Raw genomic sequence first — 25,224 nt, 5'->3', positions numbered from 1 at the left:
TCTATGTCAACTAAAAATATCAGGCAGGCAAATATAGCCAAGATGAAGAGTCTACTGAATATTTTCAGGATAGTTCCTTAGACCAGTATGTTCAGGAGCTGACCAGAGAGCAGACTATACTGGACCTAGTACTGTGCAATGAGACTGAATTAGTTAATTATCTCAGTGAAGGTTACCCTTAGATAGTAGTGACCATAATATGATTGAATTTTACATTCTGTTTTAAGGAGAGAGGAATGGATTTGAGTACTTTTTAAAAAAAAGTCAGTAACTGGGTTTTGCGGGCATGAATGCAGAAATGGCTAATGCAAATAATGGAATAACTGGATACCGATCTGAGTTTTCTTACTCAGTTTAGGTCTCATTGGGCTTTTTTACTGTCTAAAGTCTGCATTCTGAATATGTCTTGGGTAAGGCTATGCAATTGCTTTCACTCAAATGGTGTTCCCCAAACTCAGTCAGACTGGCAAGAGTGTCCACTTCCATTGAAATACCCTGCAGCTAAAATGCTCCACTTTCCACATTTTCAAATGATAAAGCCAGTTACAGTGCTTATTTGAACTCTAGTTTGGCTTGAGTTGTAGGAGTTTTTGCATGGTTACATTATTAATCCTACTCTTGTCACTCTTTAAATAACACCACAGAGGCCAGTATCCAGTCACCAAGGTTATTTACACATGGCGAGCCCTTGACATGGATCCTGTTCCCTCAGGGCCGGCTCTCAGAGTGAATGCCTGTTCTTATCTGTCAGCTAGGGCTCCCTGATTGGACCAGATTAACAACCCCAACTAGGAAACTCATATTCGATGAGGTCCACCTGGTTGATGTTGCAATCACAAAGTCAGGGAATCTGTCTTAATTTGTCAGTTACCCATATCTACCACATGCTATTTCTGGATGGCTAATTCTGGATTGTTAAAACATAAATTGCATATGTATTTAGAATGTTATAACAATGTATAATAAATTTAGCTTGTTTAAAACCATGGGATTTTGGAACTTCATTCTTAAGATCTAGGAGCTCAAACTACATTTACTATTTTTAAAGATGTTACTGATCCCTAGTCATACATTAACACAAATTTTGTGGTCCCATCAGTGATAATGACAGGAGGGACATCTCAGGATGGCCAATTGACAGAATTTAATTATATTTCTCAATAATATAACTTTACATAACACTTTCCCTTGATCAAATTGTGTTGAAAAACAAGGAAAATCTAAAGATGTGAAATTAATGCAAACTTTTGTTGGAAACATATCTATCACTTATTCTAAGGGTGGCCCATGTATTAAAGACACAAAATGTCTGACAAGAAATAAACAGGATAAAACAGTCTGTTCTGGCATTTGAATGGAACAAAATGGTATCTCTGAACAGGGCTACTCCAAGGTGAATGTGAGGCCCTGCAAGCAACCAAGACAGTTTGATAAAAGGATGTCTAAGGATAGGCAAGTGATTGATTTCAGCCTCATTGATGAAAGGATGTTGTCCCATTAAGTGAACAGCATCACTTAGAACAAGTGTCGTAAATCTCAGCCAATGAACCAGCCAACCTAACACATTAAGCAGCTGTGAAGACAACAGCTAAAGTTATTTTGCAGTAATTGGTTATTTCTTTGAAATTATTCACATTAACTAGAACCTATTTCTAAATAAAGATTCTTCAGTTGATCATAGAGATAGATTTCAACGTAATTGTAGATACACGTATAACCAAAATATAATATAAACATTCGGGGAAAAATATTTAAACATACATGTGAAAGTTAATTAGTCTCAGGAAACACTTTCTTTTACCTTTAAAAAGATGCCTGGTACGCACTGAACAAAATAGATTGGTGGCAACTTATTAGTTACAAGTGCCAACAGTGGAAGGAGCTGTATAACTTTACACTTTATAACTAACTTTACAATAGAATTTAACAATATGAATCTTATAGCAGTTGGTTAAAACCAACTGTCTTTTGTATTTTATATATATATTATCCACTGTCCCAATTATGTAAGAGGAATGATTGAATTTGATAGAGATAATATATGAAATACATGAATAACAGAATTCAAGCAGTCCTTAGAGATAAATAAGTCAGGGACAGACTAGAAGGAGTGCAAACAGTAACTTTCGAGTGCTAATTGATAGGATGCATAGAAAGATCACAAGGCATGGAAATTACAATTTCTGTTAAACACCATGAGATCATAGGAACCTGGGCTGTTCACAGGAACGCCCATCATTGATTAGGTGTTTCACAGGATTGGGTGTACAGAATGGACACAGTGATCACACCGGTGTAGAGTTGGGGGGAGACATACATCAGAAAAACAAACTTGAAAGGAGTAAAATTCTAACAAATTCAGATCAGCTGTACAGAAGTTAAAATGTGAAGAGAATGGAATGACAACAGTCAGGATAAAACAATGTTGCCTGTCATTAAATCAAATTGTTACAAGATTTGAATTTATTTTGTTCATCTTTGAACCATTAACAAACTGAGACATTTCCTTACTGACACTGCTTAATGTTTACAGAGAATTGAAATGCCACAATCAAACTTTTACTTTTCTATGCAGATTTATTTAATATTTAACACAATAAGTATTTCTAGTGGATATCTCAACTTTCCTGAGATTCTTTGCAGCATATATAAGGCATAATAAACAATGACAGGGGTTTAAAATTTGACGCTTAGCCTGCTCCACCTCTCAACGTGTCTATGTCTGGTCTAAACAAAAACAAAAATTATCGGAAAAACTCAGGGAGTCCAGAAGTATGTGGGCAGAGAGAAACACGGTTAATATTTAGAGTTCAGTGACTTTTCTTCTGCAATTTCTGTTTTTGTATGTTTCAGATCTCCAGCATCTACTGTTTTTTGTTTATTATGATGACTGATGTAATCCTGTCCACAATTCCGCTTTTCCACCCATCAGCTTCCTCAAACATCAAGATCTGTGTAACTCAAAAGATGAATATATTCAGTGAATTACTGTGCTGCTCTCTAATGTTGTTCCATTAATCATCTTCTGAATACTGGTAGATTGTCACTGGGACTAGTGGCAAATAAGATATCTTCCTGTAGCTCGATGGTCATTGGACCTCATAAAGGAAGAACTAGATAGAAAATTAAACATAGGGAACTGTTGATTCACATCCATCTTTCTAGGTAGAAGCCTGTCAAGGTTGGATGCACCTTCAATTAAATCTGTACAATCATTAGGAAGGCATAAACAATATACGTATGTAAAACACGTTCACGATTGTGTGTCTCAGAACAGGGCCAAATTCGAGGTCACTCCATCTTTCCATCAAAACGCATTTGAACTGGACATTTCTCTATATACATTTCATTGCCTTAAAAACATAACATTCATATTCCCCATAGTTGCCATATATTAATAATGAGATATGTGGTGAGCAAAAATGGGGCACTTTAACCCTACCCGAAACTCGTGCACAGTTAAAGGTGTCTCAAATGCCTTATTCACCAATTTCCCACCTAGTTTACACTGATTTTAAGACACTCTAAGGAGATAGCATAAGAAGCACCTGTCTGAATCTAGTGGAGTTTTCTGGGCCAAACAGAATTTTTATTCTGACCTTACAAGGCAAGTTTCAGTAGCTTTCTCATAAGGGATAAAACAATGAGAAGAAAACATTTAATCTAAGATTTCTTAAAAATAATCAGGAACAGGAACATTCATCTAGACCCAATGAGGAAAATTTGTTTTCTGCTACTCCAAAGTGTCCCTTTCATTATCAAAGGCCACCCCAAATTATCCATTTAGCATTCTTGCCAGCAGGAATTCCATTCCTAACCTGCTGCCATTTTTCAACTGTTTCGGGCAGGCAGCTGAAAAGATTCTGTCTTCAAACTACATTTGCCATTGGTTTCCCTCTCCCAATTGCCACTCCTCCTTTCAAATACAAAAATAACATTATACTATGCGATATCATTTTAGGAAGTTTTTAAATCTGTACTAAAACATCTTTCCCTATCTTTTGGAAACAGATCTAGTTTTCTTAGTATGAAGAAAGTAAACAACCCACTAACATAAATTTTACTTGAAAATATAAAGGATAATATCAAATAAGTTACTTAGAAGAAAACAAGTAAATTGCAAAACATTGTATGCAGTGACTGAAGTTTTGGTGAATCTTGTATTTCTAATTTTATTGTATGTATTCATTTATATTTAGAGCATACAATAAACTTGAGTTCTACCTCAATTAAAAAAGTAATAAATGATGTACAATTTGCTTAATTTCTTCAACTATTTTTATTGCAGTAGGAAGGCATAACCTATGCCAAAGAAAATTTAGTGTCACAGGGAATGAATTAGTGGGCTTCACAGAACAGAAATGATAACACAAAAATAATTTGTTAAAAATGATGTAAACTAAAATAAGGTAACATTAGATATTACAGATTTTGGAGTTAAATTACAATTCATCTTTTCGTTTCACAATGAGTTGCCTCACGAGCATTGCAATTTTTGGCTTTATTTCTGCAATTGGAACAGATGTTTCCCAAACATCCACCACTTCACCATTTGCATCCACAAGATACTTCCAGAAATTCCAGTTTGGCTCCTTCCCAGAGGAGTCTATAATTAAATGCAGAAACAGGTTTTATGAGTATTTCTTCACATCTTCACATTTACCTGAATTTTTGACAAAAAAACTTGCATGATTGTTTTCAATGATAACAACTGGCATTTATATATCATCCATAATGAACTAAAGTTGGTTACAGACTAGACAAAACTCCCTGAAAATAAATCAAGGAGATAGTCTGGAACATAAATTTTATCATATTTAAAAGCAAGTGTTAACAAATTGTGTTCCAGATGTAATTCAAATGGTCACATGATTCAGCTTTAAGCAAAACACACTTTAATCTTACCCCCAGTTAAAATACAAACAAAAGAAACAAGAATTGGTGTAACTTTAATATCACTGAAAAACTTAACAATGTAATAGGTTATTTAACTAATAATCAGCAACTGTTCCAGTATAATAATATCCCATAAACACACCTTTGACCAAGACCTGCGATTCTGGCAGTACAGAGAACTCCAACTTTTAGCTGTAACAGAGAGAACGATGTAGTAGCTTCCACAAATAGCTTCAAAACCCCAGCAACTACTAAAAGCTAAACTAAACCCCAGTTCAGTGGGAGCCTGACTCCATCTGTTCAGGCTGCCTCTATGGTTCTAACTTTATAAGAAAACCCAAGGCCTCACAAGCTATTTACTTTATTGGCTTTGAATAGACAGCAGCTTCACTCCTATGGCTCAAAACTTCTCTTCAAACATAAAGACAAAATACAGCTCTTAAAGCCATAGTGCCATTACAAGGTTGACACTGACGCAGTTAAGACAATAGCAAGAATGTGACCTGAGGCTTGGTCAAAGTTAACCTTGTTTTGAGGAGTGTCATAAAGAAAGAGAGAGAGAAAGGTAGTGACATCTATGGAGGGAGTCCTCAAACTTTGGACCTAGGCAGCTGAAAGCATAACCTCAAGGTTGGAGATGTGCAAAGGGCCAGAACTGCGGTTCAGTTGTACGACTGGCCAAGGTTACTAAGATGAGGGGTAAGGGTGTGTTTGGCCAAAGGTGCGTTTATGGCATGTTATTATACTGGAACAGATGCTGATAAGTAGATGAGGGGTAAGGGTATGATAATATTTGAAAACAAGGATGAGAATTTTAAAATTGACTCTCCTGTCAGACTGGAAACCAATGTAGGTCATGAACGATGAGTGAATGGAATTCAGTGCGACTTAGAATAGGGCAGCATCATTTTGTATGAACTTAAGTTTAAGGGTAAAAGGTGGGAGGCCATCCAAGAAAATATTCAAATTGTCAGGTCTAGAGGTAACAAAGGAGTAGATGAGTGCTTCCGCAGCACAATCCAGGACAAATCAACCCACTTGAGTATTGAACCTGTGGGGCAGATATGCTGTTAACACTGACTCATTTGTTATGTCAAGCATGTGCTGGATCAGTTCCTGTCTTGTCTAATTCTTGTTAAAGCAGCAGAACTCACAAGGTGATATTTGGGATCTACAATTACCAAGCATGGCGCCGATCATGATTGCTACGTGTTTCACTGCTGTGTGAAACTGTTACACAGTTTGACAAATAATGTTTCTGGAGAACATGAATTCACAAACAACAATACTGGAAAATGTCATTCAACGAACAATATTTTCCTGGCTTATTTTACAGCCCAACATCATAGGACACTAAATATGGGTCTGGTTTATTATTACTTTTTAAAAAATACCACAGTTTTGCAAGTAACAGAAAACAGAAAATAGAAAATATTATGCTACGTAGGAAGACAATAGAAGACCATTCTTACATGCAGTAATGTTTAGCAATATGCCCAGATTGTTAACATTTATTTCTAAAGGTTGTCCACTGCAGCTCCCTTCTCATTTTCACTCTTTCACAATTCCAATTAATTACAGCCTTAGTGAGACCCCACTTGCAGCATTGAGGTAGATGAATTGAATGTAAGTTGTACAGCATGGAAACAGAATCTTCAGTCCAACTCCTACGTGCCAACCAGATATCCAAAATTAATCTAGTCCCTTTGCCAGCATTTGGCCCACATCCCTCTAAATGCTTCTTATTCATATACCCATCCAGATGCCTTTTAAATGTTGTAATTGTACCAGTCTCCACCACCTCATTCCATACACACACCAACCTCTGCATGAAAAAGGTGCCCCTTAGGTCTTGCCCCTCTCACCTCAAACCTATACCCCCTGGTTTTGGACTCCCCTAACCTGGAGAAAAGACCTTAGCTATTCATCTCATCCAAACCCATTATGATTTTAAAAACTTCTGTAAGGTCACCATTCAACCTCCGATGCTCCAGAGAAAATAGCCCCAGCCTAATCAGCCTCTTTCTATAGCTTGAATCCTCCAACCCTGACAACATCCTTGTAAATCTTTTCTGAACCCTTTCAAGTTTCACAACATCTTTCCTATAGGAGGGATACTAAATTGAACTCAGTATTCCAAAAGTGGCTGGACCAGTGTCCTGCACAGTTGCAACAATGATCTCCTAACTCCTTCACTCAATGCACTGACCAATAAAGACAAGCATACCAGATGCCTTCTTCACCATCCTGTCTACCTGCAATTCCATTTTCAATGAACTATGAACTTGCAGCCCAGTCTCTTTGTTCAGAAACACTCCCATAACCTTATCATTAATTGTATAAGTTGTGCCCTGATGTGTCTTTCCAAAGTTAAGCACCTCACATTTATCTAAATTAAACTGTATTTGCCACTCTTTGGCCCATTTGGTCATCTGATCAAGGTTTTTGATGTGACCTTCTTCACTGTCTACTACACCACCAATTTTGGTGTCACCTGCAAACTTACTAATCATACCTCCTACTATTCACGTCCAAATCATTTGTATAAATGACAAAAGGCAGTGCACCCAGCACTGAGCCTTATGGTACACCGCAAGTCTCAGTCCTCCAGTCCGAAAAACAACCCCCCACCTACACCCTCTGCCTCCTACCTTTGAGGCACTTTTATATCCAGCTGGCTCACTCTCTCTTTATTCCATGTGATCAGCCCATGATAAAATTGAATGGGGGAAGCAGACTTGGCTGCTTGAATGGCTATTTCCATTCCTATGTTCTTAACACAAGCTTTAATGACAGTACTACTGCTCCTAAGATACTTAGCAACTTTCTGAATAAAATAATTGAGGATTTTCACAAGTTAGAGCTTCAGTCAGAACTCTGTCTCTTAGATATTCATATTGGAAATAAGGGCAAGAACTGGTCCAAAAGATTTTTTTTAAACCAATAATTATGATGTTTATCTAAAATGTCAGCATTTACATTGGCTGGGCAAGTATTCTTACTCAGAGTCAGAGGACTATTTGTAGATCTATACATTTCAGCTCTCGATCTGGCTTCCTCTCATTCAGATTTCATTTTAATACCTTTATTTTGAAGGACTGTCATGCTTTCTCCATCATATTGAAATAGTCTAAGCACATTAGCCAGCACTCTCCATCTTGCAAATAAGTTAAGAAACTGCCCAGATCTTTTCAGTCAGTATTGGCTTGTGACATTTATTTATCTTTTCCCCTCTCCCCGTTTGATCAAACCTACAAGGCTCACCTACCTCCTCTCTTCTAATTCCGACTGATTCTCAACTCAAACCCAAAATATTAATGAACATAAACAGAAGTTACTGGAAAAGCTCAGCATTTCTGGCAGCAGCTGTGAAGAAAGGATCAGAGTTAATGTTTCAGGTCCAGTGGCCCTTCCTCAGAGCCTTCCTCTGTTCTGAGGAAACCGGACCCGAAACATTAACTCTGATTCTTTCTTCACAGATGCTGCCAGAACTGCTGAGCTTTTCCAGCAACTTCTGTTTTTGTTCCTGATTAATAGCATCTGCAGTTCTTTCAGTTTTCCAAAATATTAATGCATGTTTTCTCTTATCAGACGCTAACAGGCCAGTTGCGTGTTTGTGAAGTGTTTTGTTTTAATTTAGCATTTCTATCCTCATGTGCTTGATGCATTGTAAAACTGGGAATTTAAACCAGCAGCATGAAACATTGTTAAAACGAAGTACTATGAGGAACTGTGATTGTGCCCAATTGAATTGACATCGTATAAGCCAAACTTTTAAATTTTGGAATGTAGACTAGCTACCTTACATGAAATTCTACAGAACAGGAATGTTTCTTCTGCATAAAAATTATGCAAGATACAAGATACAAGATACAAGATAATATTTCTGTTGGAATACCTTACAGGGCTCCCTGACTCTTTGTCTCAACTCACAAATTAGAAAATTAGAGCATGACCACTTGAGCAAGACACTAGAGATTATCTGGTGTCTGCAACTGTCAATAAAATTAAAAATATTACCAACTAGCATTCAGATTAACCATAACCATGATAAATGTTTTGAATATTTGGGAAATTAGCAGTACATTAATGGAAGTTTATATTGTGAGTTCTGATGTCCTCTTATTTCAGAGAAACTACTGCACATTTTGTATAATGCAGGTAAACTGTATTGGTGGTTTATTTTATGTTTTAAATGAATAGTATTCCTAAATTCTGGAAAATCTCATTCTTACCTGTTAAATATTTGAATGCTGCATTCACACCAGGACCTTTGACATTGATCTTACTGAACATTGGAAAGGAAACTCCATAGGTCCTTCGCACAAACCTTTCAATTTCTTGGTCAGAGCCTGGCTCTTGATTCCCAAACTGGTTACAGGGGAATCCCAGGACATTAAAATGCATTGGTCCCAGTTCACGTTGTAATTGTTGTAGGTCTTTGTAGTGATTTTCTGTGAAGCCACACTCACTGGCAACATTAACAACTAAAGAGATCTGAAAAATTACAAAACAAATGCAATTTAGGATTAAAAACAACAAAAAAAAAGGCACAGCAATGACACATACACAGCTTATTTTCTATATGTAAACAAAAGCCCCAAAAATTAATTTAGTACAGAAGTGTCCAAACAGACTGCCTCTATGGGCCATGCAGTCGTGATGGAATTTTGTGGGTTCCATCTGTGGGACTCCTACTCCTTAATCTTGAAAAGGTGACAGGGAATAAAACTTTAGTCATAGAGATCTACAGCACAGAAAAAGACCATTTGGCTCATTGCATCCACGCAGGTGATTATCATTTAATTGTTTATTTCCCAGATCTCTTTCAAAGAGACAATCTAAAGAGTCACAAAATGGATTACATTGCAGTAATGACAAAGTTTAAGAGCTATGCAGAACTCATTAAGGAAAACTGGATAGAATTGCTACCTTCAAGAGGATCTAGACCATTCTATAAAGGAGATGGTTTTCATTGGTGCATCTGGGGGCAGTAATACTGCTCCAGACATACACAAAAAATGTAAAACTCAGGCACAAAAAGAATGGAGCAAGATTTCCCACATAATAACTGAAAGAACTGCTGATGCTGTAAATCAGGAACAAGAACAGAAGTTGCTGGAAAAGCTCAGCAGGTCTGACAGCCTCTGTGAAGAAGCGATCAGAGTTAACTTTTTGGGTCCAGTGACCCTTCCTCAGAACTGGTTTGGGACGGCAAGTAGAAATTTCAGGAGATTATTGAATGTTTCTGAAGTTTTTACAATATCCAGATTTCTATAAGATGCAAAAATTAGATGGGAAAAAGGCATAGAGTATCAGTTTACTACAGAACACTTCCAGTTAAATGTTGTCTCTCAGAATCACTTTTAAGGAACAAATAATTGAGAGTATTTTATCAAGATATTACCTTATTGTGGATTGAATATCAATCCTGTACTGGTAATTGCTAGGTCAGGGGGAGGTTGGTCACCTCAATTAGTTGGATTATACTTGTATCCTTATGTGGATGGCCTAGAAGGCCTCTGCTTCTTCCTCTCCCACAGGCCCAACCAGTCCCCCTCCACCGATGCCCTCATTTGCTTAACCAAACTTGTCCTTACCGCTAACAACTTATCCTTTAACTTCTCCCACTTCCGAGGTGGCATGGGCACCCGCGTGGGCCCAAGCTATGCCTGCCTCTTCGTAAGATACGTGGAACTGTCTCTCTTCCACTGCTACACCAGCACTACCCCTACCTCTTCCTCCACTACTTTGATGACTGTATCAGTGCTGCCTCATGCTCCCATGAGGAGCTTGAACAGTTCATCAACTTTACTAACACCTTTCATCCCAACCTGAAACTTACCTGGATTGTATCCGATCCCTCCCTCTCCTTCCTGGACCTCTCTGTCTCCATCTCTGGTGACCACCTTGAAACTGACATCTGTTAGCTACCTGAACTCCACCTCCTTTCACCCACCCTTCTGCAAGAATGCGTTCCCCTACTCCCAATTCCCCCGCCTCTGCTCCAAGATGGGGCGTTCCACTCCCGCACGTCCCAGATTTCCTCCTATTTCAAGAACTGTAGCCTCTCCCGTCCAGGGATCAAAAATGTCCTCAACTGCATCTCTTGCGTTTCCCAAACTTTTGTCCTCACACTCCCCCACCCCCAAAAATTTAAAGACAGAATCCTTGACAACAAGGTGTAGAGCTGAATGAACACACTAGGCTGAGCAGAAAAGCTAATATTTCGGACCTAGAGCCTTCATCAGAAATGGAGAAGGGGGAAAGGGTTCTGAAATAAATAGGGAGAGAGGGAGAGGCAGATCAAAGATGGATAGAGGAGAAGATAGGTACAAAGGAGACAGACAAGTTATTACAAGAAAGTTGCAGTGGGAGAGCGATCCTCTGATTGTCCGGAGGGAGGAGGGTAACTTCTTCAGAGACCATTTTGTATAGCATCTGCATTCGGTACGTGACAAATGGCAACAACACTTTCCTGTCGCAAACCATTTTAACTCCCGCTCCCACTCCCTGGGCGACATATCCCTCCTGGGCCTTCTCCAGTGTCACAATGACACCACCCAGAAACTGGAGGAGCAACACCTCATATTCCGCCTTGGGAGCCAAGCCTATAGCCCAATGGCCTAAACATGGATTTCACCAGTTTTAAAATCTCCCCATCCTGGCCTCATCCCATGTCCAATTCTCCCTCTCATCCCAGTCTCCTTGACCTGACACAACCTGTCCATCTTCTCTCCCACCTATCTGTCCTTGCCACCTCACTGACCAATCCCCACCACTTCCCACCTGCACTCACCTATCACCCTTCCCCAACCCCACCCTTTTCTCTCTGTTTATTTCCGAGTTCCCTTCCCCTTCCCCATTTCTGAAGAAGGGCCCTGATTCTTTCCTGCTCCTCTGATGTTGCCTGGCCTGATGAGCTTCTCCAACTCCATACTATGTCATCTCAATTGTTTGGATGATTGGTTCGCTTTGTGGGTTGATGCTAACAACATGGTTTTAAATCCTGAACTAGCTGTGTTTAACATGAAGGACTCTCCCCTTGTCTGAGGAGTGGTGGCCCTCAGGTTAGACCACTGCTAGCTGTCTTTCTCAAATGACAGTGGAGACCCATGCTATGGTAAGTCTATGGAGACTTATTGATAGATTACTGTTTTACAAGACTTTTCACTTCACCCATACATTTTTCAAGCCATGGTCTTTCCTGCAAGCTACCTTTGAAAATGTCCTTGCTTCGGTCATCTGTAGTTTTCTCCATCAACATGTTTGTAACATTTACAGCAGGTCTCTGTTTCCTCATTGGAGCCCATCCTGATGCTAATCTTCTGAGAAGCTGAATTCTTAGTGCTGGGAAGTGACAGGAGCTTTTAAAGACTGATTCTGCACATTGAGTGAAAGTGCACCCTAAGCTAAGCCTCAATTATAGTACTTGCCTAGTTATGGCCATGTGATTGAGGAGCTTTGTTGTTGCCTTTTATATATTTTATCTAAGGTCACTTCCTTGTGATAGGCAAGTGAATCAATAATAATAAACATAAAGGTGAGGTACAAACATGGCATCATAAACTGCTCAGAAACTTTAATAGCTCACCAACAATACATAGCATATATTACCTTAGAAACCAAATAAACATCATAATTCTCCTATGCTTGAATAAAACCATGGCAACTGATGGAAGAATTCCTGCTCTCTGCCAAATCTGGTACTCTGGCTAAATGAGAATAGCCTTTCCCTTTAGTGCTGTTTCCAAGGCAACGATTCATAGAGGGAAGAAAGCAATAAGCTTCTCGTTATAGCTAACATTGAGCTGACCCTGGAACAGCATAGATATAGTAAGAGTGGACAGATTAAAGATGCACTATCTGATGAATGCCATTATTGAATCTGTACATGTTCTGAATGTTAAAGTCAATAAGGCAACAAAAGATCAATTGCAAAAACTCTTCCTTTGGGAATGTTGATTATTCTTCAAATCTTCCCTTCATATTGACTCCCTATTTCTCAAGTGCCATAAGACTAATGCATATAGTAAAACTTTGGCCATTCATCTCCTCCTTCACTGCCATCTACTGAAATAGAGAGAGAGAAAAAAAAATCACAATTCATATCAAGAATACCCCTACCCAACATTTTACAAATGTTATCTTCTGACATTGTATAAAATTTAGTAGTTTCAAAACTATGGTGTTGATGGTGATGTTACAAAGTCAATCTTTCAAGGATTTGCTCTTTTAGAAATTGGTAATTGAAAGCTCGACCATGTAGCCATTCTGATGTTACAACTTCATTGGTTTTGCTTTCATATCAAATGCTACCTTCTTTTCAACAACCATTTAATTGAGAAATTGTGCCCACTTATGGAAATGTGATAAAATACTGCAATATATTTTTCTTATTAAGAGCTTTGGATAACTTACATATATACAGTGCCTGTCACGATCTCAGGACGTCCCACTACCTACAAAGGTAAGCTGGCTCAAACAACTTTCATTAAATTGGTCAGCTGCCTGTAGAACATATACATGATTTAGGAGCAGGAGTAGGCCATTTATCCTCTTGAGTCTCGTCTACCATTCAGTAAAATCACAGCTGATCTGATTGTTACCTCAAAACTATTTATCCTATAACACTTTCATCCTCTTGTTTATCAGGAACACATCCACATCCGCCTTAAAAATATTCAAAGATTCTGCTTTTACTGGCTGTTAAAAAGGGAATTCTAAAGGCTCATGACCTTCTGAGGGTTAAAAAAATGCACCTCATCCCTGTATTAAATAGGTGAATCCTTGATTTTTAAACAGTAATCTTTATTTCTAAATTTTCTCACCAGAGGAAACAATTTCTCAATATATACCTTGTCAGATGTCTCAGGATCTTGTATGTTTAAATCAAGTTGCCTCTTACACTTCTAGACCCTAGCAGAACATGACTAACCAGTACATTTCCTCATAAAAGCAACTCACCTATTCCAGCTATTATGCTGGTACAAACAAAGTACTACGAATGCTTGAGGTATAAAATATAAAAACAGAGTGCTGGATAAGGTCAACAGGTCTGGCTGGATCTTTAAGCGTCACTGGACTTCAAACATTAATTCTGTTTCTCTCACCACAGATGCTGCCAGGCCACTGAATTTCTCCAGCACCTTCTGTTGTATTATTCTGTTAAATAGTCTCTGACTACTTCGAATGCATTTACATCCTTCTTCAATTAAGGTGAACAAAAACATGCATAGTACTCCACATATGGTCTTTTAAATGTCTTTTGTATTCAATATCTCTTGCAATAAATGATTACATTTTATCAGCTTTCCTTACTACCTGCTACATAACAAGGATATATACTCAGTGCCCTTTTCTTAAATGGAGTGTGGACTCCCATCACAGCATTGGCAGCCTAGTCATGTGTGGGGGAGTGGTTTGAAATACATGTGCAAATAACTTTTGTGATATTAATAGTGATTGTATTGTGAATTGCATCATTCCAGAAAACACATCTTCATGCATACTCTGCTATTTAATTTACCGAGACAAAGTCATCATGCCATAGGGTCATACAGCATGGAAAAAGATCTTTTGGTCTAACCAATCCATGCCAACCAAGTTTCCCAAACTAAACTAGTCCCATTTGCTTGTGTTTTGCCCACATCCTTCTAAACCTTTCCTACTCACATACATGTCCAAATATCTTTTTAAATGTTGTAACTCTACCTGCATCTACGACTTCATCTGGCCATTCATTCCACATCCAAACCTTGCTCTTTGTGTAAAATTTATCCCTCATGTCCTTTTTAAAACTTTCCCCTCTCACCTTAAAAAATTCCTCCTAGTTATTGAATTCTACTCCCCCTCGGGAAAAGACCCGTGCTATTTACCTTGTCTGTGCCCCTCATGATTTTATGAACCTCTCTAAGGTACCCTTCAACCTCCTATGCTTCAGAGAAAAAGTCCCAGCCTATCCAGCCCCTCCTTATAACTAAAACCCTCCAGTTCCAGGAACATCCTTGTAAATCTTTTCCGTGCCCTCTCCAATTTAATAATATCTCTCCTTCGTATTTCAGAAGAAGGCCGCAGGTTAACAACTACATTCTTCGTTGATGGCTAGCTGCAGAATATACTTCACTGTCATTGATTATAAAACATCAGCAATTAAAAAGTGTTTTGCTTTACCACACAAGAAAGGAAATCCTCTGTATTTCTTTGCTGTTATAAAATGTAACCTATGTAAGTGTGCCAGAGAGAAGGTTCATTACAGCAGCCTCACTGGTGCCACAGGGTTTGAAATTTGTGTCTTACACAAACCGTTCTGAAATAAAGCCAAAGTTTAAATGCAATATTCTGTTTGTGTTAAATTTTTAATGAAAACACTTTATTGATGCACATGAGGTCACTGTGAAAATTCTAGATGAAACAATTCGCAGCAACCATCCAAACCAGCCACAGAAATGGTGTGGTGATATTGTGCATGCAAGTGTGGTCCTCCACCTAGTGGTAGTGTTGAGCACACAGATTTGGCTGAGCATAACAAAGGCCTTCATCAACTGCCATTGTTTTATCTAAACTCTCTTAAATGAGACCTAAGGCCCTATTTCAAACCAGCCTCAGGCTTCCCAGTTGACTTTCTCTTATCAGTATTGTACTGGTACTTTCTGTGGGATTCAGGCTCTGTAGCAGATCACCGAGAACGGGTGATGAAGGGTCTAGGCCTGAAACATCAGCTTTTGTGCTCCTAAGATGCTGCTTGGCCTGCTGTGTTCATCCAGCTCCACACTTTGTTATCACGAGAATGGGGTTTAGGTCGGTCAGGTCTCCAGGAGTCATGTGATTGACATCACTCATTGATTTAGTTGCTGCTTCCCTCACGACATCGCTTTACCATTTTCCAGAGCTGGAGTAGGCCTCTGCACACTCATTGCACTCCCTAGATTCACAACACTAGGGTCACTTCAGAATTCTTTATCTCTTATCTGACTGCACTTCACCATCACGTACCATCATGCAATGTTTTCAGGTTCAGCAATACTGTGAGAAGTCTCCATTTCACGCTGATCCACATCTAGCATCCTGATTTCTTCATCAGCTAGCACCAGGTTTGTGGATGTTCAGCCTTCCAGTAGTAATGTAGTCTATGACAGCTACATAAGTCAGTTGAAGCTGTCTGAGGCTCTCTTTCAAGGTAAATGGCAAAGATGAAACCACATCCGTCTTTACCTCCAGGACCTGGTTTCGAATGCATTCATAAGTGCACAGTGAGTCTCCTACATCTGAGATGCTCTTCCTGATTTCCTTGATATTATTATACTGGTAATTTCTTGGGCTGTGGACTCTAGAAAAAAGAACAAAATCTCAGCATCAGGGTCAGGCAATTTAAGGCTGAGATGAGGAGGAGCTTAGAATTTTTTATTCCAAAGAGTTATGGCAGCTCAATTGTTTAGTGGGTTCAAGAAAGAAATCAATGGATTTCTTGGCACGATTGACATTAAGGGTTATGGAAATAGCATGGGAAAAATCACATTGAGGAGCTGATTAGCTGTGCTTAGAGATTTGGGGGCAGAATGCTGCCTTTGACTTTGTGTGTGGATGTAATGTCAACAACAGGCCCCTCCAACTAGGCAGAGGTGGGTTCCCACCCACAATTAATCTTCTGACTGAAGATATTCAGCATTTGCATTGCTTTTGACTGGCCTGTACTGGATTTGGAATCAAAACTGAGGGAGGTCAGTGGCCCACTGAAACTCTGTTGCTTTAATGTTGGTGGACATTAAGAAGTATCTTTAGGAGTCTTTGTGTTAATTCCTCAGTCATCATAGGAACAATCCATTCAACTCACTGAGTATGCCTGCCATTCTAGATCATGCTATCAGCTCCTCAAAGTGATTTTCCCATGCTATTTCCATAACCCTTCATGTCATTAGTGCCAAGGAGTCCACTGATTTCTTTCTTGAATCTACTCAACGATTGACCTCCCATAACCTTCTGGGATAGTGAATTCCAAACTCCTCCTCATGTCAGCTTTAAATTGCCTGACCCTTATGCTGAGATTATGTTCTTAGTTCTGGAATTAGCAGCCCAGGAAATTACCGGAATAATATCAAAGAAATCAGGATGAGTATCTCAAATGCAGGAGAAAGGCTAAGGCTGGGATGAGAAAGTATAAGAAGAAGCATGAGAAAAAGATAGTAGGCTGCACTAAAGCAAGGAATAAAATGTTCTTCAAACACATTAACAGTGAAAGATTAGTGAAGGATGGGCTGGGACCCATGTATAGGAACATGTATAGTAAGCTGCTCCCTGAAGCAAAAAATATTTCTTTTTCTCAGAGTGGTAGAGTCAATTACCAGGGGCCATGGGTTTAAGGTACAAGGGGCAAGGTTTGAAAGTGATGTACAAAGCAAGTTTTTTTACACATAGGGTGGTGAGTGCCTGGAAGTCTCTGCTGAGGTAGGTGGTGGAAGCTGATACTTTAGTGACTTCTAAAGGTCGTCTTGACAAATATATAAATAGGATGGGAATAGAGAGATACTGTCCCCCGAAAGGTAAGGGGTTTTAGTTGTGACGGACAGCATGTCTGTACAGGCTTGGAGGGCCAAAGGGTCTGCTCCTGTATTGTAATTTTCTTTGTTCTTTATATGGCAGAGGTAGTAAATGAATATTTTACTTCTGTCTTTACCAAATTAGAAGATGGTGACAATGGCCTAGATGAAAATGTAGGTATTGAGCAGCTCAGCTGTGCCATTGAAGACAAAGAAGAGGTGCTAAAATGGCTGGCGGTACTCCAGGTAGAGAAGTCATAAGGCCTGAATGGAATGCATTGTAGATTACTAAGGGAGGTAAGGAAGCAACTTGTGGAGCTGTTGACAAAAATATTCCAGGCCTTTCTAAACACAGGACTAGTCCCAGGGAATTGGAAGATTTCAAACATGACATGGTTGCTTAAGAAAGGGGCAAAGGATAACCTAGGAAACTACAGACCTGTCAGCTTGACATCAATAGTGGGTAAACTGATGAAATATGGGATAAGGTAAATATACATTTAGAGAAAATAAGTTAAAACTGGACAGACAACAAGGCTTTGTCAAGGGCAGGTCATGACTGACAAATCTATTTGAGTTCTTTGAGGTGAAACAGACAGTGAATAAGGGAAGCGCTGTGGATGTTTGGACTTTCAGAAAACATTTGGTACAGCACCATTTGGCAGTTTTGATAGCAAATTAGAAATACTTAGGGTTGACAGGCCCTTGGCAGCATAAATTAGAAGTTGGCTAAAATATAGGAAAGAGAGGATAGGTATAGTTGGGCATTTCTCAGACGGAAACATGTTGAAAGTGGTGTTACCCAGGGATCAGGGTTGGGGCACTTGTTTTTTCCGATTTATTTAAATGATTTGGAGATGGGTGTTAAGAGCAGAATCTCTAAAATTTGCAGATGATGCTAACCTAGGGACAATAGTGAATTGTGAGGAAGATGCTTAGTGACTTCAGAGTGGCATTGACAAGTTGGCCAAATGGGCAGACACCTAACAGATGAATTTCAATGAGAAATGAGAGATAATGCATTTTGGTAGAAGAAACACAGAGACACAGTACAGTCTCGACAATGCAACATTGAGAGGAGTACCGGAGCAGAAGGACCTCGGGATACAAGCGCTTAATTCTCTGAAGGCAGCCAGGCAAGTTGAAACAATTGTTAAGAAAGCTTATAGAATCTTTGGATTTACAAAGAGAGTATAAAAGCAAGGAAGTGATGGTATATTTCCACAAATCATTGGTGACATCACATTTGGAGTTGTGTGTTCAGTTCTGGCAGCTTATCTAAAGAAGGAAGTTTTGGCCCTGAAGAGTGCAAAGGATATTTATTTGAATGATGCCAAGAATGAGGAATTTTTAGATACAAGTGAAGCTTAGAAAAATTGGGTTTTTTCTCCCTGGAGCAGAGAAAGTGACCTTATTGAGGTGTTTAAAATTATGAACAATTATGACAGGTAAAAAATTCTGTCTCCACTAGTTGGTATGCCAGTAACTAGGGCTCGCAATTTCAAGAATGTCAGCCAAAGAGTGAGGAGTGAGATGAGGAAAAACATTTTTTACTCAGAGTTGTTAGGATTTCGAATGCACTGCCTGGGAAAGTGATGGGGGCAGATTCCATCGGAGAATCACAGAATCCCTACAGTGGGCCATTCAGCCCAACAAGTCTATACCATCCCTCCAAAGGGCAACCCACCCAGATCCATCCCCCTACCCTTTCCCTGTACTCCTGCATTTCCCATGTCTAATCCATGTAATTTACACACCCCTGCACACTACATGCAATTTAGCAAGGCGATCTACCTAACCTGCACATTTTTGGACTGTGGGAGGAAACCGGAACATCTGGAGGAATCCCACACAAATATGGGGAGAATGTGCAAACTCCACACAGACAGTCGATCAGGGGTGTAATTGAACCCGGGTCCATGGTGCTGTGAAGCAGTAGTGCTAACCAGTGAGACACCATGCGGCCCTAAGGAAGCTTCAAAAAGAGAGCAGGACATCTATTTGGAAGTGATTAATTGAGAGGGCTACAGAGTTAGGGCTGGAGAATGGGAACCAGTGGAAGCACAATGGGTCAAATAACCTCCTTATGTACAGTAAAATTCTATGATTCTAACCACTAATGCATCCAGTATCTCCATTAGCTACTTCATTAAACACATGAAGCTCATCTGATCCAGGAATTTTATCAATTCTCCCAATCTGGCTAATTTTTCAATACTACCTTTTTATTGATACTAATTTCTTTTATCTCTTCAGTTTCATAATTCCCTTGGTCACCTGGCATTTCTGGGAGATTTTAATTTATCTTCTTCCACAAAGACAGATGCAAAGTAACTTAAATTTCTCCATCATTTCCCTGTCCTGCACCATAAATTCTCCTTAACAGCAATGTCATTATTTAGTCCTTTCTCATTACACAGCTCCACATGCAAATTAGCCCAATCCCTATTGGCTCGTAAATGTACTGTACCAGAAATCTAACTTGTGCACACTCCAGGAATTCAAATTCTGCATTAGTGGCAACTTAATTAACCTGCGAGATATGCAGATCGAAGCAACTCATTTTTGCCAGTACTAACATTACACACATCTCTAATTTCCAACATTAGTGCAACCATAAAGTGTTCTATAAACAAATCCCACCAATTTTACTCCCCTTGCAGTTTACCAGCTCCATCAAGCTGATTCTATAACTTGATCCTTTGAATGAAAATCCTCTCACAAAGGTACTGATGTCATCTCTTATTAGGAGTGCTATCCTTTTTGTCCAGCCCTCCTAAATATAGCATATCTATGGATCTTCAGTTCCCAATCATGATCACCCTGTGACTACATTTCTGTAATGGCAATGAAATCATATCCATTCATCTCAATTTGTGCATTCAGATCAACCTTTTTTACAACACTCATTTAGATTGAGTACCACTAATTCAGCCTTTATAACATCTCCCTTTGGATCCCATTTAATGCTTGTCATTGCTTTGTCTGTCTTCTGTCTGTACTGTCGACTCTTCTACTAGTTTGTTTCCCTTGAACCTGAGCTCCCTCTTGGGTTTTCACTTCCAGTTAAACTAGTTTAAATCCTCCCCAACAGCATATGTAAATCTCCCCATGCGGATGTTAGATCTGGTCTTGCCAAACGGCAATTAATCCATCCTGTATAGACCCTGATTATGCCAGAACCAGACCAATGCCTGAAAAATCTAAAGCCCTCCCCTCCCACATAGTCTCTTATCTACACGTTCAATTTCTCTGTTCTGCTATTTCTACGGTCACATGAGATGGGACTGAAAGTAATCCTGAGATTACTGCTTCAGAGGTCCTCCTTCCTAGCTCCTTGAAATCTATTTTCAGAGCTTTATCCGCTTTTCTACTTAAATAATTGGTACTGTCATTGACCATGATCTCTGGGTACTTACCCTCAGCTCAACATCTTGCAGTTGTTCTGTGATATCCTTTATCCTGGTACCAGAGAGGCAACATATCCAAGAGTCATGTGTCTGGCCATAGAAATGCCTGCATTTTGCCCTTAAAAAAACACTATCAGTATCTCTTTTCCACATTGCCCACTCCTTTTCGGCTAAGCTGCCCAATGGTGCCCCTAACTTGGCTCTGAAAGCACTTCTGAGGCACTATTGTCCTCACCAACATCCAAAGCAAGAAACCAATTTGTGCGCAAGATCACTTCACGGATTCCCCCAATACCCACCTGATTCTCTTCAACTGTCCAGTGGTCTTCCTTACCGTATCTGCCTGCACAGCCTTAGGTGTAGTGCAATTTTCCATTTTTCTTCATCATAAGACCAGAGAGCTGCTGCTGTTGTTTACAATTTTGGTGACTCTTCGATTACATCTCACCCCAAAAACTTCTGCAGATAGTCTCAGACTTTCTTTCAGAGATGGAGTGGAATCTGATGTTAAGAAATCTTTACTGGACAGTCATCTTCAGTCATAATCACAGGACTAACCAAGTCACAATACCCAATGTCATCAACACTTAAAGTTATTCCATGCTTAGTGGCAGCAGAAACAAGTTGCCACCTCTGGGTCTTCTCCAGTCAGTCTACTGTCCAGTGGCAATGTTTTATTGGCATTCTCAATTAGAGGTAAATATCTTTGTCACTGTTGACCTACGTGGATATTCTATGTATTCTATCCACAGATATGAGGGTGATGTCCAGTTTTACACAAGTGAGAGCTCTGCCTTTTGTGATATGTGATACTTTTCCAAGGGCAGATGTGGACCAATTGGAGACTTGTGGCATGAGCCTTCAAGAGCCTCAGAGTCAGTAAAAGAACACAATTCTTTGCCACATGAATAGATCAAATGTCCCACACTAGCAGATAGACCTTAATTGGATGGAGCAAGGTCAAAGATCTTGGAGCCCCACCTGCAAACACCAATGTGTTGCTCATGCCAGTCATTATAGACACGCTCTGAGGACCTTATATCTTTTAACACATTGGACTAATACCATGAGTAGTGTCAACTTTTGTACACCAAATGGAGTATCGGTGGGGTCATGAGTTACTAGATAACCAAGCTATGCAAAATGAGACTGAGCCTATTGCAACCAAGAAGACAATGGTTTCTCCTGTGAAGCAGAGACCCAGACGTGATGTTCAATACTCAGTACTTCACAGTAAGAGGGTCTCAGGAAAATTAGTTACAATTGATTCTTCTGCTCCTGTATCAATTAGGCATGAGACTTCTACTTGCCAAATTTCATGCTTGCTGTGGGGGAAGTTTATCACTCTGCATGTAATGAGGCTCTACTTGAAAGAACCTTACCTTACCTGAAAGAATGCCACTTCAACACACCCACTGCTCCCCAATGCTTTCAGACTGGCTTTTGATGGAAGGCCTAAATCGTTTAATGTTTGATGAGAAGGGAAGACCATTGCACTGAATGATGAGTCGATGCCTGATGGCAGTCTTGTTTGAAATGTCAAGTCCCATCACAACTCCAACACCACTTGGGAATGGCCCTTGTGCAAGACTGGCCATTGACTTACCATAGAGTCAGGGCAGCAAGATTTGAATCTGTAGGTGCTATGCAGCAATTTGTTCTGCTTACATTTTATGCTTACAGCCTGAGGTTTTTATCCCCTTCTGCACCAATAGTCACTTCCTCAATGGCAGCCTCTCTCCTTCAATCTTTTCAAATATCTGAATGACATAATCCTGCACTTCACAGGACATTACAGGCTTGTCACCACTATGCTTCCTTAACTCTACCTGCAAATTCCCATCACTCACAAATTTTGCTAAGCAGTCCTTCAACTGCTTGTCCCTAAGGCAATTTGGAGAAGACAGCCAGGAGGACTACATGACTGACCCATTTCACTACCTCTGAGGATATGCAGTCTGGGTCCTCTCCTTCGATGTGCTTATAAATCATGAAAGCACTACTATTGCGCAGGCTATTACTGCCCTCAACACTACTGGTCTCTGCACTCAAAGATCCACTACACACTTCTTTGAACATGTGAACCTCTTCCCAGTATTTGCCAATGGGTTTTTCTGTGCTAATGTTCCATTGTGAATGTTGCCATCTCACTTGTGACAAGGCCTCTGGATGCCACAACAAACTGAATATCCTCAATTCAGTCCTCGATCACCAAATCACTGGGCGTTTTCAGTCCTTCTCAGAAACTGTTCAGCCTCTAACTCATCCGCAAGTAAATCAAACCAGGAGTCCTGCTTCCTTCCTCTGAAGCACTGTGGGAATGCATACCAACAAGCCTCTAATTAGATTTGGCCTCAAGGTCTGATTTCCTCTATCGATATTGAACCTCTAATGATACCGGGGCAGCCTTAGCCACCCTTGTAGTCATTGCCAGGTTGAACTCCTCGACTAGCTACCTGAACAATCTTAGCCAAAAGAGTTATACTGCCATTGATACGTTAATTCTGTTTCTCTTTCCACAGATGCTGCGGTACCGAAGAGATGATGGAGAAATCAGTAGAGAGGTTTACACTCCTGAAGGACTTTTACCAAGTAAGGAACAGTGGAGGAAGGGTTGGAAAGCAAAGGACAAAGATTTAAGCTGATTAGCACATTAAACAGGTGCCCTGAGGAAACCTTATGCAGAGTGCCGGAATGGTGGCTCAGTGGTTAGTACTGCTGTCTCACAGTTCTAAGGACCCAGGTTTGATTTCATCCTCGAGTGACTTTCTGTGTGGGTTTCTCCCTTCAGTCCAAAAAATCTGCAGGTTAGGTGGATTGGCCATACTAAATTGCATATATAGTGTCTATGGCTATGCAGGCTAGATGGATTAGCTAAAGGAAGTGCAGGGTTACAGGGATAGGGTGGGATGCTGTTTGGAGGGTTGGTGTGACTTGATGGGCTGAATAGCCCGCTTCCACACTGTGGGTGTTTTATGAATGAATTATTCTGGTCTTGAAAGCATTGTCTGAAAGGGTTGCAGAGCATATTAAGTGCAACATCTTTTTAAAAAATTGAAAATATAAAAGAACACTACACAAACACCAGGGGAAAATACTACATGACTGGGGAAACTACAGGAGGTGAACTCAATGAATAGTTGCATCAAATACTACAGGCAGGATGAAAGTTCTAAAGTTCACAGACACGAAAATTAACTCGTTTCTTAGGTACACCTAAGTAATTCCTGCATGTTTGTAGTTTTATTTCCAATTTCCATCATTTGCTGTATATTGGTTTTGTGTTGCATTGGTTCATATAGGATAAGTTTTGCAGTTGATGGTCCTAACGTCTGATGTAGAATAGGCTGTTAACCTAAAGTTAACTTAAACAACAATGAATGAACTGGCTTGCTTACTTCAAGTAGAACTGTTTTTCGTAGCCGTACAGTATTTGGAAAAACGATACACCAGTGAGCAAATACGTTTAGAGAGAATAGTTGAACTACTTTATTACGATGCCACGTATACAATTCTGCTCAAAGGGTCCCCCATGATTCCCCATGAATTACAGATTAAAGGGCAGCAAATTCCATTGTTTCAATCACAGTCAAGTAGGGAATAGGATGTGGGCTCCGCATTCACGTGTGTTAGTTGGGTAAAGCTGGAGGCTTCATGAGTTTGCACAGTCCTAATTCCGTGATCGGTTAGTGATAGGGTGGAGTTGTCAAACTTACCGATCCTCTGTACTTCTCCAGTGAAATTAGCTTCCCTCTAATGTTCACACTTTTAAATGAGTAAAAATCTTTGTTTTTCTCTTCGGTTGGCCAGACGAATAACAGCAGAGCTATGATCGCTGCGAGTGACATGACTATGAACAGCAAACGGGTGCTGAGTTGTGAGAAAGAAACAGCTCTGCTTGGCGCCTGCTGTTTCTGGGCTGACTGCTGCATTTCTGACTGGCTCTGATACCGCAACAGGGCTCGTTCCCAATCGTCTCCCACACAGATCAGCCATTCGTACCTGACGTAAGGCGGTGCTGCAAAACAGTCGTAATGAACTCCAAAGATTTAACGGTCGCCCAGAAGAATCATTCACTTTTCAATTAGTTGTTTTTGATCCATCCACCGTTCTGAAAGAATCATCAATGTCGGACAAGTCGAGTCACATCTCCTGGATTCGGAATAAGGTTTAGCTCACCTTTTGTCTGCTTAGCACTTGAACATATTTGTTAAATCTCAAGTACTCATAGCTTTTAATTTCAGCAGATAAGAATATCGTGACGGCCGAACTGTCATTCCTAGCCGTGAATCCCACTTCCTGGGGATAATATGCTCCAACTTCTCAAAACGTGTGCTTTTTCTTGTCCAATACAGACTAATACTAATGTCGCCGAATGAAAC

The 25,224-nt window shown here is 39.8% G+C and overlaps 1 protein-coding gene across 2 annotated transcripts; it reads right to left on the bottom strand.

Moving 5' to 3' along the window:
- Nucleotides 1–2,440: 2,440 nt before the first annotated feature.
- gpx7 (glutathione peroxidase 7) lies at nucleotides 2,441–24,980 on the bottom strand. 2 transcript variants are annotated; one of them, XM_048539572.2, is made up of 3 exons: nucleotides 24,559–24,980; nucleotides 9,132–9,393; nucleotides 2,441–4,606 (listed from the first exon to the last, which is right to left on the bottom strand). In XM_048539572.2, the coding sequence occupies exons 1-3, from the start codon at nucleotides 24,772–24,774 to the stop codon at nucleotides 4,443–4,445; spliced, it is 642 nt and encodes a 213-aa protein (XP_048395529.1). In that variant the 5' UTR covers nucleotides 24,775–24,980; the 3' UTR covers nucleotides 2,441–4,442. The 2 variants fall into 2 exon arrangements, with proteins under 2 accessions (XP_048395529.1, XP_048395530.1); XM_048539573.2 differs by lacking the exon at nucleotides 24,559–24,980 and adding an exon at nucleotides 12,115–12,242.
- Between the last annotated feature and the right edge of the window lie 244 nt (nucleotides 24,981–25,224).

The sequence above is a fragment of the Stegostoma tigrinum genome, chromosome 8 (assembly GCF_030684315.1).
Source record: "Stegostoma tigrinum isolate sSteTig4 chromosome 8, sSteTig4.hap1, whole genome shotgun sequence".
NCBI lineage: Eukaryota > Metazoa > Chordata > Chondrichthyes > Orectolobiformes > Stegostomatidae > Stegostoma > Stegostoma tigrinum.
The sequence above is the reverse complement of the archived record's forward strand: the minus strand, read 5'-3'. Positions and strand labels throughout refer to the sequence as shown.